This window comes from Lepisma saccharinum, chromosome 5 (genome assembly GCF_977018435.1).
Source record: "Lepisma saccharinum chromosome 5, izLepSacc3.1, whole genome shotgun sequence".
Classification (NCBI taxonomy): domain Eukaryota; kingdom Metazoa; phylum Arthropoda; class Insecta; order Zygentoma; family Lepismatidae; genus Lepisma; species Lepisma saccharinum.
This window is the reverse complement of record NC_139233.1, coordinates 63,209,146-63,229,823: the sequence shown is the minus strand read 5'-3', so window position 1 is coordinate 63,229,823 and position 20,678 is coordinate 63,209,146. Positions and strand designations below refer to the sequence as shown.

The 20,678-nt window shown below is 37.5% G+C and overlaps 1 protein-coding gene across 2 annotated transcripts in view; it reads right to left on the bottom strand.

The window, feature by feature from the left end:
* LOC145988387 (neuroendocrine convertase 1-like) overlaps positions 1 to 20,678 on the bottom strand; it is a 145,850-nt gene that overhangs the window by 13,188 nt on the left and 111,984 nt on the right. For both annotated transcript variants that reach the window (XM_083123266.1, XM_083123267.1), the window contains exons 8-13: positions 14,610 to 14,822; positions 13,720 to 13,820; positions 11,996 to 12,214; positions 10,777 to 10,943; positions 8,971 to 9,104; positions 6,001 to 6,132 (exon numbers count right to left, since the gene is read on the bottom strand). In XM_083123266.1, the coding sequence (XP_082979392.1) occupies positions 6,001 to 6,132; positions 8,971 to 9,104; positions 10,777 to 10,943; positions 11,996 to 12,214; positions 13,720 to 13,820; positions 14,610 to 14,822 (966 nt within the window). The remainder of the gene's footprint in view (positions 1 to 6,000; positions 6,133 to 8,970; positions 9,105 to 10,776; positions 10,944 to 11,995; positions 12,215 to 13,719; positions 13,821 to 14,609; positions 14,823 to 20,678) is intronic.

Below are 20,678 nucleotides of genomic sequence, written 5' to 3'. Positions count from 1 at the left end.
TTAAAAGTATTTCTTCCTTAGTGATTTAATAAAGAACAAAACTCAAAGTTAAAAATTAATAAATATAAGATACAAAAGGCAATAAATCGAAAAATGAATAAAATAAGTTGAAAAAAATATCTTTGCGAGTCTAAACTGTAATAAAAAATGTAGCCTGAATAGATGAAATTGTGATATTAGAGTAAAAAATAAGCCTAAACTTGTAAATAATAAGTTAAAAGTTGAAAAATCTCTTTGTAAGTGCAAAATGAAATAAACACTCTTGCCTGAATAGCTTAAATTGTGTTTGTTACTTGAGTAAAAAATGGAAATAAACTTTTAAAATAACAAGTTAACAGTTGAAAAAATGTCTTTGCGAGTCCAAAATTTAATAAAAAATGTTGCCTGAATAGATGATATTAAAGTAAAAAATAAACCTAAACTTCAGCTAAAGTTGAAGAAACACAGTTTGTGTGTCTAAATTGCCATGCAAACTCTTGCTTGAATCGTTCAAATAGCGTGTTCTGATTAAAAATACACGAAAAATGTGAAATATTGGCCCTAAGAGTCAAAATCTGGTCAATTTTACGTGAATCCTGATGATTATAAGGCAATAATCAAAGGGTCCGTGGTTCGCAACCTAGAATTAACGGCAAATAGTGGATCGCATCCACTTTAACCTGTAGCTACGGGGTCTGATTGTTATTAGTTCAGCCAAATTTCTTACGCTTTAGGTCAAATAGTCTTTGTAATGTTACAAAAGGCGGAAGAAAAAAGCCGCGTAAATTACTTCCGCAAAATAAAATTGGAACCTCAAAAAAATCAATACAGACGTGTTAAAATATTGGCGATACGCGACCTTATCCCATACAGTTCCCGTTGGGGACCGCTAACAAGGGAGACCCTTTCTCTCGTCTCGGCGGGCAATGATAGCTCGCCGTTCGGGGAGGCGGTGAAATATTCTTCTTTTCTGGTGCGAATTTCGTCCGCCACCTTGTAGCAGGTTCTTGCAGTCAAAGTATTCTTCCCTTTTTTTAAGAGCAATTGTTATTAATAACATGTATTCTGCCCGTATACTTCGTTTTCATATAGGCTACATCGTTCAATTTCTTCGCCTTTAAAGCGAACATAGGCTAACGCCATATATTGTGTTATAATATCTTCTATCCCAGATCGCATCGGCACCCACGAGTGCCTGAATCGGCCTTCACTCATATAAGGGCGTAACACGTGTAAAAAAGCATAAACTTGTTAGAATAGGCCGGAACTGGGATCCTTGCGTTAGAATAGGCGGGATCCGGGTACCATAATAGTATCTATTATGCACTAATGGAAAACCCTTAAAACCAGCTCCACGTCTGGATAAATCATCCGTGGCTCATATCCGGCTGAAACACATATAAAAAAGCATAAATGGGAGATGCAAAAGGCAGAAAACAGACTCCATAATAGTATCTTTTGTACATTAATGGTAAACCGTTAATTCCAAAATCCCACGTGTTCATAAAGCACCCATGACTCATATCCGGCTGTAACGCATATACAAAGTACAACAATAGGGTTAGGTTAGGGTAAAAACGAGATACATAATAGTATATTTTGTGCACTAATGAAATACCATTAATTCCAAACTCACACGTGTGCATGAGTCATCGATGACTCATCTCCTCCTCCACCCCCGACACGTGGCGCTTGATTAATTAACAATAGCGTCACCCCCCGATAAGGAATAATGAAAGCCATTAATGTAAATTAAAAGGGGGTTTAATAACTTTTAAGGGTTATCCCATCTACTGCCCAGTGATCGTATTGTTGCAGTTGTTCTTGCATTCTGATGTAGGAAACACAAATATCCTTGGCTGCGGCAAAGTATGCGGTGTCGTCTGCGAAAGTGGCTGGGAGGCAACCAAAGGCTGTTGGTACATCCGCTGTAAACAGGGCGTACAGGAGCGGGGAGAGGGAGGATCCTTGGGGTACTCCAGCCGTGTTTGTTCGAAAGGTGGAGATGGCTCCTTGAAACACTGCGAAGAAGGTGCGTGGATGGAGGTAGCTGTCCAGCAAGCGTACATAACAGTCAGGTATACCAAGTCTGTGTAGCTTGTATATGAGTAATTCGAGCCAAACCTTATCGAAGGCCTTCTGGATGTCGAGGAATATAGCTAGTATGTGGTGTTTCCAGTTGAAGCTTACCGAGATATGGTCGACCACCCTCACCAGCTGGGTGGTCGTGCTGTGGTGTTGCCTGAAGCCAAATTGGTAGTCTGGGAGTAGATCAAAATCACCGAGCTTCGCTGCTTATGTAGGATTTTTAGGTGCCGTGATGGTTTTACAAACTTTTATCTTAACACCAATTTTACATCACAAAAAAATACAAATTAATTAAGTATCAATGAGAAACATAAACAGTTACATGTAAAAATTATTATTTTTACCCTTATGTGATTAATACATATGCAATAGAATTTTAAATATTATACTCAGTATTTAATTTGACCAGGGAGTATGGCTTCTTTTAACTCCCCTCTCTCCCTGCAATGGCCATGCGATATGCCAACAAAGAAAGAAAAAATATATACACTCTGTAAAAAAAAATTAGCATCACTTCATTATTTTTGGCCGTCAGCATTTCGCTTGTGAATTATCAGTTGTTTTATTGATTTAATTCGACTTGTCGATTTGTTTTCCTAACAATTATATAAAACACTATATCTGTACAATATATTTTTATTATTTAAGTCATAGTTACGTACATAATGCACTTTATAGAACTAATAACAAAATTATTGCAAATATAGTTGTGGGACGTTTTCGCAGAAAGACAATTTTTACAAGTAAAAAGATTGAACAAAGGTTTTAAATGCATCATGATATGTCAATTTGTAATGATAGTAAGTAAATAAATTGACTAGTACTTAGTGTGGCCACCCCTGGCCTTTCTAAGTGCTTCCAACCTTTGAGGCATGCTATGAATGAGATTTTGACAATATTCGACCTCAATTTCATTCCAAACATGTACAATTGCTGCCATAAGTTCCTCTTTTGACCTGTACGTCTGATTACAAAGTTTTTTGCACATCATAGCCCACAGGTTTTCTATAGGATTCATGTCTGGAGAGTTGGGCGGCCACCAAAGTCTTTCTATATTCATATCATGGAAACCAGTTATTCACCACCTGAGCACGGTGACAGGTTGCATTATTGTCTTGAAAAATAAAGTAATCCAATATCTGTCCAGAAAAATGATCTCCTGCAGTTTGTAAACTTTCCGACTCAGGATTTCCAGATATTGATCAGCCTTAACGGTCCCTGTGCAAATATGCATCCTGCCAATCCCTTTTGCAGAGAAACATGCCCAAATCATAACACTGCCACAAAACTTTTGAGTTTCTAAAATACAAGATTTTGCAAGTTCTTCTCCCTTCCGCATCCACAGTTTAACTGAGCTGTCACTCCCCAGCAATTTAAATAGTTTTTCATCAGAAAATACCACATGTTCCCAATCTGTATCATTCCATGCGCCATAACGTGTGACACACTCACGTCTAGCTTTTGCATGTGCGTCAGTTAGTCTGGTTTTTTTACGTGGGACGTGTTTAGAAACACCCCGTTTCTTTAGTCGGGATACTACAGTAGCATGAGTAAGATTAACTCCCACCTCATTTTGAAGTTTATGTGCAATTTGGCGTGAACTCATTCCTCTGTTCTTCAGTGCCATGTCCATCATCATACGATCCAGTCGAGGTGATGTCTTTTTCTTTCTGCCACAGTGACTTCTCAGTGATGATTTTCCATGTTCTTGTTGCTTTTGCAGGCTAAGGCTAACTGTGGATTGATGCATTTGAAGTTGTCGACCAATTTCTCTCTGAGAATGACCATCCATATGCAAAGCAAGAACCATTCCTTGCTTACATGGTGAAATGTCACACTTTCTGCCCATTTTTTCGAGAAAACACGCTCAAATACACTACACACCACCAGAACACTTCATAAATATGATAACGTATCCAAATTGTCAATAATGAACATTTAGTTTGCAACATAAAACACGTAACAAGTTGCATTACTAACAATCGTTTTTCAGATTCCTGACAATTGATTACAAAGCCTTGCAGCAGTAACTGATTGCAACACCCTCTATCGGACACTCCAAACACTAAATCAACAAAAGAATAACACCACACTACGCAGTGATACCAGTCCAATGCTTCAATCAATTGATTTCAAGTTGTGCAGGAAAGATGCATGCATGCGAAACTCAAAATTGTCAACATCCGTAATAAGAATACAGTGATGCTAAATTTTTTTTACAGAGTGTACAACGTGAAAATGTTAAGCAAAAATATTTATATACAGGTTTTGTTTTGCACGGGAATAACTTTCTTTTGCGTTAACGTAACTAAATTCTGAAAATCCTCTCGTGCAGTTAAAGAATCAGGGATTATTATGATATAAGTCTAATTATTGTCCGCCAAGGGACACGACAGATACAGAGTGGGAAAGACAGCCTAATCTTTCGTCTTTTCTCTGTGACAACGTTTTCATAAGGTAGAGTCTGCCTGGCTCTTACACAATAGCGTTTGCTTTCCTGCATTGTTGTCACCGATAATAAACTTCCAGCTCAGCTTGCTGGCAGAAAGAAACAAACTCTTGGAACTTATAACTAACACCAGGATGTATAGTTTATATACGAGGTGTGTTCCACATTACTTGGTAATTAACCATTTACATATAGAATTATAGTTACAAAAAGAAAAATATTAAGTTTATATACATATTTGTAACGTGGACACAGCTACGCGTTACAACTTCATGGATTCTCAGTGTCACGCTAGTTCGATTCACAGGGTGAGTTTCCGGGAAACACGGAAAAATCCGGCAACAGAACTTTTGTCGTCTGCTTCTATTGAAATCAAATGGTGTAACGCTTACTACAGGGGAACGTGCGGAAGCGAAGCACGGAATTTCCGGCTAGAAGTCTGCAGGTTATCCTGAGGGTTATGGCCCACTGAGACGCCGGAAGTGAAACTGTTCCGTTCAGTTGCTGCGCTTCGGCGTCTCAGTGCGCGTCAAGCTTTAAAGATATCTGGGAGATAAAACCGACCGGTATGTTATACATAGGCTGATGATATCACTTCCACTGTGGCCGGAATCGAGAATGTTTTTATCCTTGCACCCGTTACAGTATGTGCCTTCACGGCACAATGCTATGCACACTTTCATATTTTACCCGCCTTGTGGATCAGTGATTCATATTAAAAATTCTTTGAATACATAGCCATTTGTGAAGCTGTTTGAGAAGTCCTTAACAAAGGAATACGCTTCGTCGAACGAGGAATGACTACATAAATTAACATTACGTATCTATGGTAGAAGCTGAGTCTGTAAAAGTCTGTACTCAACGCCAACAATGATGAAACAGGGATCAAATCTCCGTGTGAGAAATGCTACAGATGATTATCTTGACTATAGTTTCACATATGAGAGCCGCGTTTCAAAGAAGAGTGTGTTGCGAGTAAAGAAAGCTGAGAAAACACCCTACACCCCATAGCGGTAAACAAATCCAAAAATCAGTGATGATATTGTTACAGAATAAGCTTTCATAACAGAAAAAGTGTTCTTTATATCCCATACATATAAAACATTCTCCAATCATCAAACATATCTCATATCTCTTAAATGGAATACGGTCCACTTGAACACCCTCTCTCTTCTGAGTTTATGTCCATTCATGGAAGCCAACGTACTTGGAATCCCAAGTTTAATGTGCAAATAGGACACTATTTCTTTCCCAAATGAAGAGTGGTGAGACATTCATGACGCTCACGCTCTTGATTAGCTGGTCATTCAGTTGTCTGTTTCTCGCTTTGATTTTTTTGTATACTGTCCTTGCGTTCTTTTATCCATATTTACTTCACTTATATAATTCTTTACTGCTGATCTCACCTTATTCACAAGTTACGCCCCTCTTTTCTGCTTACTTACCAATCCGATACTTATCTGAAATTACAAAATCTCTCTTACCTTCTTGTGAACTCTGTTGTATTCCTCATTGTATTGTCTCGGCCCCTCTCTCATATGGAATGGCTGTTCTTTTGTTCCATGAAGAAATAGTGTAAATTTTCCTACTGAGCCAAAATTTCCACTTGATCCGTTCTGGAGGAGAAGATACACTTTAGTAAGGATAATTTTGAATAATCTATAACAGAAAAGCAAAACTCGTTTGACAGAATAAAAAGGATATGATTTAATTTAAGAAACGCATCTGGTTCTTGATTAAGCAAAACTCCAATAACACCAATCGTATCGTGAGACATACTGGCTATCAAATGAAGTAACAACTTATTCGAAATGTGACAGAACTTTCAGCAATTCTTCAACTAACGGCTACATTGGACGTATCTTAACTGTGCTCCGGTAGTCAGGGATGCCTACACAACTTAGGAGATGAAGCTCTTGGTACATTCGAACGGAGCAACATTTGAAATATGTTCAATCTTATGAAGCTTACGAAAGGAAGAAGCAAGCCACTTGTCACTTGCTTCCTGGAAGAACGAAGTGCTATTGTAAAGTACAGCATTCATTTTACTGATGATATCACATGAACTATGTGTGATAAACCAACTTAAGCTGCTTTGTCAGTATGTTAGCCAAAAGCGCCAACTTTAGATATTTTGTGAGGCTAGGTTGGCATAAACAATATTTTATGTAATTATGTAATTGTATATAATATCTGCCCCCTCGTGAATTGTGGGTAAGGGGGGGGATATGATTTTGGTTCCTGTAGCATATGTAATCAGCAAAGGAATATGCACTCACTAGAATAGTTGAAAACGCCCAGTCTCAAACAAATGCAAAAGAAACCTTTTGATATGACCATTGTCATGATAATACTTTATAAATTTTTATGATAATGATTTGCTATTGTGAAATAGTAGTATCGGTCAAAACTATTAGGTACTGAAGTATTAGAAAGATATTTTTTAAAAATACAAATGCTATAATGATTGTAGTATAGTAGACTAATACAGGATCGACAAAATGGGCTGTAATATGAAATATACCAAACATATAGGGTGTTCCGTATAGTACGCCGAATTAGAAATTAAATAAAAAAAGGGAAAATATTATGAAAATAGTTATGTTTCACATATATGTAAGCAGTAACATCTCCCATTTACGTATGAAAGACAATGTCAGGCATACGTCCACCCCTACTGAGTCTGCATGCATTTATACGCTCCACAAAATTATTGATAACCCTCACGCAGATGTCTGTCCAGATGCCTTCAATCCCCCGTATGATTTCCGCCTTCAGTTCCAAAAGGGGTCGTGGTTTGTTGGCGAACATCTGTGATTTCACAAACCCCCATAAGAAGAAATCACAGGGTGTAAGATCACTCCACCTGCCAAAACCCACACCAAACAGTCGTTCTCAGCGAATGGATGGATTTAACGGTCCTGGATTATTCGAGGATTTTCGGAAGGAAACCACAACAAACGAGTCAAAACAATTGAGGCTACATTAATCGGCATGACAACAGATGCCAACATTGGTAAGAACAGGTATGCCAACCTCGAAACAAAACAATAGCACTCGATTCAAATTCGGCGTCCTATACGGAACACCCTTTATATTAACGTAATTTATACATGACGTACCTTGGATAATGTGCCGTTGGTTGTTTATTGTGATCAGAGCATGTGTTGAAAGTGTCTGTCCTTTTCAAGAAGGCACGCCTCCACCCGCGTTAGCATATTCGCCGTGACTCGCCGCAGTGTTTCATAGGTGATGTTCCTGATTTCAGCCGAAATGTTGCCTTTAAAGCTCGTAACGTACGCGGTTAGTTTGCATACACCCTGTCCTTCAGTAAATCCCACAAGGAAAAGTCCGGGCCTGACGCCTGGACACTGCAAAAACGTTCGTACGTGCACCACTATGTGTCCTTGTCCTTTAACCTTGCAGCATAAGTGCTGCCACTTGTCAGATAACCTGCACACCATTCGTCTCAGCACATCACACGGATTGTTATGTAGTAATTGTGAGTTGTTATGTGCATCACCTGCAGCATTATTATCAAATTCATCAGGCCGGTTCTACAAGAATCACCCTGTAGAAATTCACACACCACTCTTTGCTATATTTATTGCATATGTTACTGTGTGATCCTTTCTCTCCTGCTCGTACTGTAACTTCTGGAGCCGGCCCCCGTGCGGAGTGGTTAGCACATCGCGCTACGACGCCAGCGGTCCCGGGTTCGAATCCCGGCCTGGGCATGTATGATTGTTAGTGTCCGACCATTCATCAATTTCATCATGTCATCACTCATCCCCATCTTCGCAAATTAGCCAAAAGTGTCACTAAAAGCGAAATACGGTAAAATAAACCAAATCAATAAATCAATCAATCTAACTTCTGGACTCACAGCCTGTAGGTCTCGTGTTGCATTCTGTCTAAATGTGTTTGTGATTGCTCTTTCATCAATTTTATCTCGTCACCTCTTTCGTCCTCATCTTCGCTATTTGCGGATAGTGGCAGAAAAGAAAAGTATTTTTTTTTAATCAATCAACTCATCTCCTGCTAGTAGGCCAGGAACAATAGAAAATTCTCTGGAAGTAACTTGCTTCACTATTGTTACTATTATTTGCTAAAACATTAAAATAATAACCATATAAAAAGTCAAGGCCGGATTTGAGGAAGAGGCGGCGATTGAAGCTGTAGCTTGGGACCTCTACTAGTTAAAAAATATTTGGAAAGGGCCACGTTAAGAGAAGAAAGTATTTGAAATGTAGTGTCAATGTTAAATCATCTGACATAGCTTAATCTAAGAGTTGTAACAGAAATCGTATCTAGGAGGACCATGTGATATTGTTAGCCCTGAACGTCCACACATATAAATCCGACTCTGTTATATTCCAGAAATAAGTATGGGTTGCACAACAATGCAACTTAAGTAAGGGCGCCACTTTCAAGTAAGGAAATAAGTGCCATACCTTGTCCACAACAGTCAGACTCCATGTTCCTTGCGGGCGCTCTCCCCACGTGTGGACAGACATGAACTTCCAGTTGACAAACCCGTTGTTTGATTGGTCTTCGGGTCTGCAGCTAAGCAGCTCTACGCTGGTACCTGTGGATAATCATTCATTTTTTTATTATACATGACGTCTCCAATACCTTAAAATATCCTAAAAGTGTTGCAGTGCAAATTTAATATCTTGTTGCATGGATCTTCAACAAATCAGATATGTAACATATGCGGTATTATTTTTACAATTTTTATTTCAGTGTCCATCATTTATTTACTAAATTAAATTAATATAATATGTAAAAATTGACAAGGACTTCTGACTGAAACACAGTAATATCAACTTGCTGATTATGAGTTTAATAATTTCAAGTTTGACTCCTTATAAAGGAAGTTATTTTAGGCGGTGTACGTAAAAATCGGAAGTGATATGTGAAAAGTGACAATTGACATTGTTCTGAGGAAGATATTAGCCCCAACCAGTTATAGTTTTGTATTAGTAATTTTGTCAATTTGGTGTATTTCTCCCGCTTTGATATTCAAATCGCGGCGGTGTGAGTGCGAAGTGGTCGACTTTCGATGTTGAAATTTTCGGGTTCGAGTGCGGCCTGGGTATATGTGTCCTTTGAGAGTCTCCCTTCATCAATTCCATCTATTCACCACTCATCCCGGTCGTCATGATTAGCCAAAAGTGGCAAAAAAGGGAGGATAAATAAAGAAAATACAGCAGGGCTACTATAAGTTCACGATACAAAAACACTCACAAAATCCGTTCATTACCCTGTATTTAAATATGTACCTCGTAGATTTAGCTGTTTGGTTTGATTTGATTTAGATAATTTTACAATCGCTTTTCTGCTCCTTTTGGCTAATCGCGACGGGTTTGGTTATTGGAACCATAACCATCAGAGTGCTGTAAGGGTCTGCTTTCGCTCGATCGAACTCGTTCGAGTCTCCCATGCTCGATTGTTTACAATTGAATATAATTTTAATGCTACAAAATATCTGTATTGGCAATTTCAGCTCACAATCATCCATTTAATTGTCACATATCACTGTATTAGTAGGATAGACTAAACTACATTTTAACATGTATATAATGACTATGTCCACTTAAGTTTCAATTTCACTGCATTTTGCACTCCACGATCCATATTTGAAGGTCCAGTACTACAAATTACTGTTATACCTGTACTACTGGACTTCGGTGTATACATGCTCGTCTTGCCCATTCGAGCATTATTTCTCGAGAGAAGATGATCTAAATTCCTTACGCTATCTAGCGTGGTCCTTGCGAACTATTTGGTGCTCGACCGAAATTCTCTCACTGCAGCACTAATAACCATATCGGTCGACGTAGTGAAAATTAAATGTGTTATTGGAAGTAGACGCACATGCTGAAAATCTATATTAATTTAATAGAGAAACGTATGGAAAATAAATCAGATTTTTCTCTTAGTGTAAGGAAACCCTCATATCTGATAACGTTCTATAACACTCCTTCCCAATCAGAGTTGTAAAGGATAAATTTAAACCGACCTCCGTGGCGGAATGGCTAGGACAGCGCACCACGACGCTAAGAGTCCCGTGTTCGAATCCCGGCCTGAGCTGGGTTTTCTTCGTGTGTGTGTCCCTTCATCAATTTCGCCATATCTTCACTTATTCTCATCGTCTCGATTAGCCACAAGTGGTAGAAAAGCGATACTAAAGAACAAAAATTAAATCAAATCAAATCAAGATAAATTTGAAACTGGTTTCTTGTCATCACGAGTACCTGCAGGCGATGTGAGGTGTATTTCCAGCGCCCCTCTGACAGTGTACTCGATGTTTGCCTCCACCTCGACGTGCTCCAGGAAGTTGACTTCTTCTCCAGTTCCAGCGCAGCCTCCAGTGGTAAATGAGACGGTCACGGGGGATGAAGCGGATAGAGTTTCATTAGCTCTGGAATTATATGAGTGCAATGGCTACATATGCAGTCACTTTTTGAAAATCTTATAATGATTGCTCTTGTAGATTGATCTTTCGACGATATTGACGAAGCTCTGAAATATCCAATTCAAGGAAACTTAAAAATGTCGTTACAATATTTACTTCACCATCAGTCTGACTTTTATGCTGTAAAATTAACTTTGGTTGTTGGAACTAGACCTGTTGCGATTAATGGAAACATAGTTAACAAATACACCGCTCCCTTATGTAGCAAACAAAAACCCACTTATTTTCAAGAGCATGTCACCCTTCTTCCTTCACGGGTGTGGTGCAGACCAATGTTTTGCAAGGATTATCAGGTTGTGCTACAAAGATTGTGGAAGGTGATATTTATACAATTTATAATTTTACATCTAAAATTGTTAAAAAATGTGAATGAAATTGAGACAAATCTTAAAACTAATTCAAATTTTCAATCTACAGCTCTATAAAAACTTAAAAGACACAAGTTTCTGTTGTGTTAGGGATCTTTCAGATGAAAATTTTGCGCCATTTGAAAACGATGATTGAAGACGAAGGGAATCTTTCACATTGAACTGGTACACCACGCTGCATATACCTGCACATGATCTTAACTGAGTGACCAGCTTGCCTGAAAGCAGATGTGAAAAATGGTTATTTTTTAAAACATAATTTGATGAAGGGACACTCACAAAGGATGTCCATGCCCATCCCGGGATTCAAATCCGCTACCCCTGGCCTGCGCGGTATGCTAACAACTCAGCTGCGGAGGTCGGCCCGTGATCCCGGGACGCTAACAGTTCGCCGCCACGGAGGCAAAGAGGAAAAATACTACTTACAAGAAGAAAAAATATCCCTTTATCATTGAATTTAATATTTAATGTGATGAATGATTTTATCTAACAGTGGTCTTAAAGTAACATTGCTTGTATTGTTTTATACCCTTTTTGATTATTTTATGTGAAAACTATTGGCGGAATTCTTTGAAAATACATGTTTTTGGAAAATGACTTTCGAATTATTCTCCTTTAAGTTCAACTTACATTGGATGGGCAGAAGCAGAGCACACGACCTTTGGGGGGATGCTGGTCCAATTCACAGCCGCCTTCACCATCCCGTAGGCGTTCATGAGGCCAAAGCCAAACCTCGTGTTGGTCCTAAATCCCGCAGCGTTCGTCTGCCAGCCGTCGTTCATGCTTAGTGGCGCAAACTCCGATGTCCACACCACCAGGTGCTGCACGTCCCTCCACGTAAGGTTGGGGCTGGAAGAAACCAAAAAAGCTTGCATCAAATATAATTTATTCTTAGATTTTCTCCAACTTTGTAAAGTTTTGTTAGAAGAATCTTCTGAAATTTATAGCAAATGTCAATAATCCTTCAATAAATAAGATCATTGTATTAAATTTATCCATTTTTAATGAAAAGTGGAATGTGCAAGTGAGGCATTTGGAAGATATGTACTTGGCTCCCGAACGAACATATCTGAAGTCCTCTAAATTGTAATTGTGCCACAGACGACATATTGAAAAAATATGTTGCTAAAAGAGTAACTGCTTATGTTTATGTTTAGACCATCATGGTGTGTTTGGTATTAGCTACATTCTAAGAATCGTTGTTAACCATCTAACACATATAACTTACTGTAAGGAGTGACAAAAGAGAACATGCTCATGTTACATACATGGTTCCAACATCCATCCATCCATCCATCCATACAACATCAAACACTATCTTGCACTGTTGTGGATACATGATAAAGTTTCAATCATAAAATGCCCTACTTATATTGATGTTTCCACTGAATCAACTATTGATTTCAATTATAACTTCCACTTTTAAAGTTATCTCTATTTTAACGTTATTACACCACAATATTTTAGTTCCCAGATTGCAAGGACAAAAATTAAAATTTTATTTGATAATGCAGCACATACCATAAATACTTATAAATAAGAACTCACTGATATTAAGAGAGAGTTACAGTCTAGATTAATCTATATGCGTAGGATACTTCAATGAGTTTCCTTAACAGTGTGGTGTTTGAAAGTTTTTTTAGAGGAGAGGAAATACCAGCAAGTTAATTGAAGTAACTGGATATTATATATATTATTATTATTTCCCGATTTTTGTAATTGCCAAACTGTTGATACATTTCGAATTTTTGTGAAGTCAGAACTCAGGAAACGGTTAATTGTCCATGTGCTTGGCAATACAAGTTTCTGTCAAAAACATTTCGAGAAATGGCAATTTTGTGTCAGAAAACAGAAGATAATTAGTTCAAGTTGTGAAGTAATATCTTTTGCATGCGACTACTTTGTGCTTTATTGGTAATTAACAATATTATGGTGAGTTAAAAATAGAAATATAATGTTAATCTTCCAGAGAGAAAACGTGCTGTAATTTTTGCAATTATAGGGGTATACTACATTGAATTCTCTCACATTAACACTTTTATATTTAAATGTGTGAGGGTAAATATAATGTAATAATAATTAAATTTTAATTTTAGATTCTGATTGTAACTTATTAAAAATTGTTGTCGTAATTTATAATTTTATTTTAAAAACAGAGTTACTCTCTGCTCTAACCTACTGTATCTCAATTATTTTCAAAATAAACTTTGTGAAGGTTTTTGCATTAACAGATTATCTCCTACACGAAACTGACATCATTGTAAGAATACGAAAGCTTACTGTGTTTCGATAATATGTGTAATGACTTTGTCTATAACAAACGTTAACAAAGCAATATTTCAAAATTAACATACTTAGCTTCTAGAGTCAGAGCTACAATTCCAGCCGCTAGAGGCGCAGCAGCAGAGGTGCCAGTGTGTTTGATTGTGCACGTGTTCCTGAGATCTGTTGTGGCCTGAAAAGATACCTCCATATAATACTGACTGTTTCATACATAGTATTTCATAACAAAAACGAAGGAAAACTTCCTTTAGTTTAGAAGAAAGTTGGGATATTAAATGATAAAGCAGGAATTCTTTTAGAAATATAAAGTGCCACTTGTGCAAAGAGTTTTTTGAAACTTGCTTTTATTTCGAAGCACTCTCATATTTGTTTAGAATTTCTTCTAAAGATTTTAAGCAAATGTTCATGCAGCTGTTGTTCGTTGTATAGAGAGTAGTTATACTTCACCAAAAAATTAAGACAGATATCTGTGATAGAAAATAATTATAGTCTTTCATTGTGGCATTTTATCCTTTCCGGACAAATTTATAGCGGTAAAAACCTGGAGACTTTAAAGGGAATTTCCAGGGGCAATTTGCAATATAAGCTTTTTGGTGGGAAGCAAAACATGCTAATAGATGACGATCCTAATCCCTTATTGGTAGAGATATATGATATCCGTAACATCTCTGCCTGTTCGGCATTTGCAGCTTGAGATCGAGTCATAACTCTTGAGGCAACCAATCAAAAAGCGAGCCGCTGACGTCATCTGTATCCATTACCAATCCATAACCCTATTGCTCACGCTTTGTACTGTTGGTAGGCCCGTGTAGTCGGCTAGAGTTATTTCGAAGATAATCTGATGTACAAGATCTTAGGAGTTTTCACTCATTTCAAATATTTTTATACAATGAAATTTCGTTCGAATTGGAAAATATATAAATATATATATTGTAGCCTCCGATGACAAGAACGTACTTACAATCATCTGGTCAGTGTAGGCCCCACTGGAGTACGTGGCTGCCAACGTGGAGGCGCATCGCTCCCCGTACCAGGGGAACTGCCCCTGCTCGGAGGCGCTGCCGATGGAGAGGGTGTAGACGCTGGAGGTGTAGCCGTCGCAGTTGCAGTTGTCCCCCTTGCTTCCCCCATTGCCTGCTGCCCACACGAAGATCACCCCTTTGCCATTCCGTCCCTACAATCAGAACAAACTATTTGTGACCAGAACATAAAATACCTAAACGCATTTCATAAACTTCTACACCATGGAAAAAGTCTGGAACTGTAACGTCCTCATGAATAATTGATGAATGTATTTAAAAGTACAGGTTCCGAAACAATTCGTGATGATTCATTAACAAAAAACTTAAAATAGAAAATAGTATTATTCACTATTACACATATTATGATAATACACTATGTTCAAAATACGCCCCTTAAGCTTTGATAATGCAACAAATATGCAAATTCATCACTTTTTCTCTTGTCTTCAAGTTGATTGATTGATTGAATTGTTTTAAGTCCACTTTATGCACAGAAAGGCTAATCGGGACTGGACCTACAGTTTAAAGTGGAATCCGAACCATTATGTGCCTCCACCGGGTATCGAACCCGGGTCTTGTCTTTAAGTTAACAAATTCCCTTTTGCCCGTGGTGGGGACAAACCTACAACATACTGTGAGGCAACCACCAGTTAAGTATTTCTTGATCAATAATAATGTAAATATATTTTTTTGTATGTGTTTCGTGTGTAGTTTGCACTCTTCTCTGGACGTATAAGTGATCCAGTCAAGGAGGACTCTGGCGAGACGGTGCGGGTAGAAATTTTGTATTTTAATTATATATACCTATATTTTTTCTTGGGTTTATATTAAATATTAATCTATTCCTATTCTCCTGGGGTATTTGGGTTATAGTTAGGGATAAATTGAGGTCCAGTACTACCAGTGTACCCTCATATACGGTCCATGACAGATTACGGGCAGCTAGATGTGGAATTTCAACATGTAGTGTAACAAAATACGCAAGAGGGCAGCATCTCGTGTGACTGACCAAAAGGAGCTCTTGTGGTTACCCCCTCTGCCGGCCAGTTCAAGAACCACCCCAGGAGGGAGATGGGGGAAGTTTTTTTTAATGTTTTTTTTCTCTCTTCGAGGAGAGAGGCTACAAAAATGACACAACAAAGAAATAGTATGGTGGAGTAGAAGGACATAGTAAAACTAGCCTGTAGAGAGTGTGCGAGTGTGCATTGTGCAAATAGTGCGGATAAGAATTTTTCTTCATGTGTGAAATTGAACTAAAGACCAGAATAGGAGTGGAGTATATATAAGTGCGGAAAAGAGAAGCCGCCGAAGGAAAGTGTGTCAAAGAAGAGGACTGGACTAGGTTAGAAGGAATATGTAGGTGAGAGTGCAGTGAATAAAGGCCCCAACGGAAGGCGGGACTTAGTGTGTGTGCATGAGATAAGTAAAACAAATAGTAGAGGCCTCTAATAACTAAGACGGAACTGTAAATACAACAAGAAGCAAAAGTATATAACCTATAATGTTCACAATCATTTAATCATCTTTTTTTAACAACGCAGAAATAATAAATTCAATATTTGTATAAATATTATTGTATTGGTTGTTTTTTGTACGAACAAATTATAGTGGTCACGGCGGCGAGGTGGGGAAAGGATTAACAGCTACGTAAACTTTCATAAGAGTCTCATTCCATCCCTTTCGCCCCTCCCCGTTGTGCGTCACACATACATTTGATTTTACTGCAAATCCAGTGCTCTAACCAGTTATTCCACGGCACTACATGTTCATAATTATATTAACGATGAGCGTAGGCACGTCTCACTTGTGTCCCGCTTCTTGTTCAATTTTTCTTTGGGAGAGGAGAAGCGGGAAGTGGAGAAAATAGTATTTTATGTGTGTTGAATTACATATTCATACATATATAGACCTACCCAAAGATTTACTTTTATGTGCATGGTCTCAGAACGTGTGTATGCGTGTGGGAAAGAGAGGGAAAGAGAGAGAAGGATTTAAGGAGAGAGGGGAAAGAGGTCATTCCTTTTAGTTGCAGAAACGGATGTTCAGTGGTAATAAAGAACAAACAATTGTGGCTAAACGAATCCCAAATTTAATGTAATTTTTTTCGAAAAATGGAGAAAACTGTTTTTCTTAAGCTTAGTTCATGATAAAATCTTTCTACAAGAATTATTTTTATTTGAGTGCATTTAGATAAAAAACAATACCTATTATAATTTTTCACATACAATAAGATCATAATACTATCTTTTCTTGTTGAAATAGAGAGACTTTGTCCGATAATCTCTATTTTTTGTTAATATTAAAAAGAACTATTTCATTTAACAACACTGGGAAGCAATTAAAGCTTAGGAAAGCTCTCCTGACGCCTCAAGGATTTGAACCTATGCAATTGGAGTAGAAATCCAGAACAATTACTGATTTAGTCATGTGTATAAGGGAAAGACGAAATCGTTCAGTGTGAATTATAAATACAATCACCTCTTTCTCCTCTGTATATTTTGTAAACAAGATACATTCTTGTAGCAAATAATAGGAGAAGTAGTATAAATCATCATAAGACTTAAGACAAATATATTTTATATTACGCAAGGGATGTCTTACTAGAACTTTACCAACATGAAACTTGTTGTATACACAGTGGCGGTGATAGTGTTCCAAAACCAGGAGGGGCAAGGTGCCAAAACTACGGGTGCAAAAACAGTATATTTCCCTTTGTATATAAGATTTAGCATTGTGTGGGTTTAATAGTGGCGAAAACTGGGGGGACAGCTGACCCCTCTCGGCCCGCCTTAATCGCCGCCACTGTGTATACATTGTGCATGATCATGCGAACCCTTATCCGTGACTGTAGAAGTTACTTCATACGTCGTCGTGTTGTGTTGGATGTTTTCCCCCTTCTCCCACTTTACCTTCAACATTAGAAATTCCTGAGAAGGCATGACATGGTTACTGAAGAGCAGGCTGCTTATTAAATCGCATGCCTTGTACTTCTACCTACTAGGTTTTGGAAATTGGAATACAGCAGGATATGACATAAATTCATAAGGGTTGCGCTGTTTGAGTGTTGTTAATGTTGCTTTTCTACTTCCAAGGCTAATCACGACGATGAGAATGGATGGCGGTTAGATGAAATAGCGGAAATAATAATAATAATAATAATAATAATAATAATAATAATAAATTTCTTTATTAAGCGGGCGAGGTTCAGCCTATAGGCTGCTCTGCTACCTAACCCTTGTCAATGTAATGTTTAGAGCCCGGAAGTTCAGGCATTTATTTTCGTTAAAATAGGAAGGCAAAAAGGCATTTATAATGTGGTAAATAGGCACTAAAAATGAAAAAAAGGCACTAAAAATGAAAAAAAAGGCAAAATAAACCGAAAAAAGGCACATTTAGAAGTCGCTTACTTTTATCTATAATTTCTGGCGAAATGTTAAAATCTAGATTGGGAAGAGCATTTCAATTTTCTCCGTCTTGATTGCACATAACTACAAGGTGCTTTTTAAGTTCTAAACATTCATCGATAGTCGTCTGTCAGAGAGAATGTTTTTCATAATAGAAAATGATATTTCTACTTCGACAGAAGTTATTGGAGCATACATATAACAAGCTAATGTAGCTGGACTCATTTTGGTAACAGCATTTTCACCTTTTAGAATATCACAAATTGTTTTCAATTGTTTCAAGTCCTCATTTGCACTCACTACCCGTTAGCACTTTTCCGCAACAGCTCACCCCTTTTCTTCTGGCACTTCCATCATCTGCTGCATAGATTCCTCGAAGATTTTCATGGATGCTATAATTGTAATTGTCTCTGGCAATGCACCATAATGTGCAAAAGTAAACTTGAATAGCACAGGAGTTTTTTCGCTTCACGAATTGAAGCCGCTTCATTTTCTGGAAGAGCATCGATCACCTCACTGATTTTTTGAAGGTTGTTAGCATAATATATAGATGCTGATATCCAGGTTCCCTATCTCGTCAAGACTGGTTGCTGAGGTAAACTAAGCTCAATCGCAACTTCCTGAAATTTTCGGGTTCGAGAGGGAGATTTCAGAAATATTTTCTTTGTGTTCGAAATCAACCTGTCCACTTTAGCAGTCAATCATGCACAAGAAATGTTAACCGAAAGGCAATATCCTGACTCAGCATGAAATACTTTTTTCTCACACTTTTCTCCTTCAGCAATGTTGAAACATGCGTGAGTTCAATATTACTTAAATAAGGCGAAAATTATTCACATAATAAACGGAAGAAAAATAAATACCAACAACGTTTTTTGGGAGAAAAATAATTTATATACACATTTTTTTAAAAAATGGCAAAAAAGGCATTATAATTAAAAATAGGCAGTGGGGTCCCAAATAGGCAAAATAGGCAAAATGAAAAGGCTTCCAAAACATTCGAAACAACATAAGAAACGTATATCCGGAAAAATTTTATCAATATATGCAGTAGATAAAAAGAGGCATTTTGCCAAACTTCCGGGCTCTAGTAATGTTACATATATAATAAACTGCATGTGGAGCAGTGAGCTACAAGTAAAATAATACATATATACAGTACTTGTAAGAGATACACAAAATTAAATGAAACACAAAGTGATTAACTACAAATACAAAAGACAAAATAATAAGTAATAATGAAAGACAAAAGTAATACATAATAATAAAAATACAATTTCATGTAGTGACTTGATACCTTCAATATGTGCCGCGACTCTGCCATTGTTCCATTAACAGTATATCTTTCACTTTACCTCTGAAATTTACGGGTTTCTTTATACAGTACATGCGATGTTTGCAGGCAATGCATTCCATGCTTTGGGAGCCGAAAAGGAGATGATGATTTGTAGGTCGTGATAGAATGATGGGGTAAATCGAAATTGTTCCGCTTACGGGTAGCATATTCGTGGATATCCCTACGAAAATGCATTTTTTCGAACAGATACTGCGGTTTACCTTATGCTAATATACCGCGAAAGAAACAGAGATAGTGCAGTTTCCTTCTGTTTGCCATAGTAAGAACCTGATTGCTATTTAAAATCGGAAGAATATGATCGGATCTCTTTAGTTGAAAAATGTATCTGATGCAGGCATTTTGCACCATTTGCATTTTTATACTGAGCTTTTGCGAGAGTTGAGGGCCGTAAACATTATCACAATAATCAAAGAATGGATATATTAATGCTTTGATGAGTCTTAGCTTGCATTCAACAGGGAGGAAGTCACGGAAACGATTTAGACTTCTGAGTGTTCCGTAAGCTTTCATACATTGCGTCTTTACGTGTTCTGACCAGTCCATTGTTTCGTCAAAGACCAGACCAAGATTTTTGGCAGTGTTACTACTGACAATAGACAAATTGTTTATTTTGAGATTCATGTTAATGTTTTTCATTAACATGGATCTCAAAATGACAGTGGAATTCCGCCGCATGCAATGTTTTATGGAAAATTGTATTTCAAACAATCCTAAGGTGAACCAATTTCGGAACCGAGAACATGGGTTGGCTCGGATGACTGGGGAGCCAGTGCCTTTCCCTGTTTCGGTGGTAATGATTGGTAACAACATGCGATAAAATTAGATCCATAATTTTGTTCCGCAGTATTTGTGCACTATACAACTGCAATTGTAAGATTGTTTTGAAGATGGATCTGTCAAATATGTCACGAAACATAGGTTTCAGGATCTCCTTTTTAACTAGCTTTACTTTTATCGTCCTTAATAAGAAATAAGAAATAAGTATGCAATTCTTTCACCCTTTCTTTTTAAAAGAAGTCTTTCGTAATCTCTTCCTTGGTTAACAAAGAATAAACAAGTATTTATTTATATGTTAGAAACAAGAAACTTTTCATAGAGATTTAGGTAACGATTCTTTTTCATTACCTTTCATATTCCTACCTTGAGATATATCTAATGTATGCATACATCATTTCATACTCTTGAACATACCACTGCCTTGTCGTTGTCTAATTTTCAATATAAAATAAGTTTGATAATAATCTTCC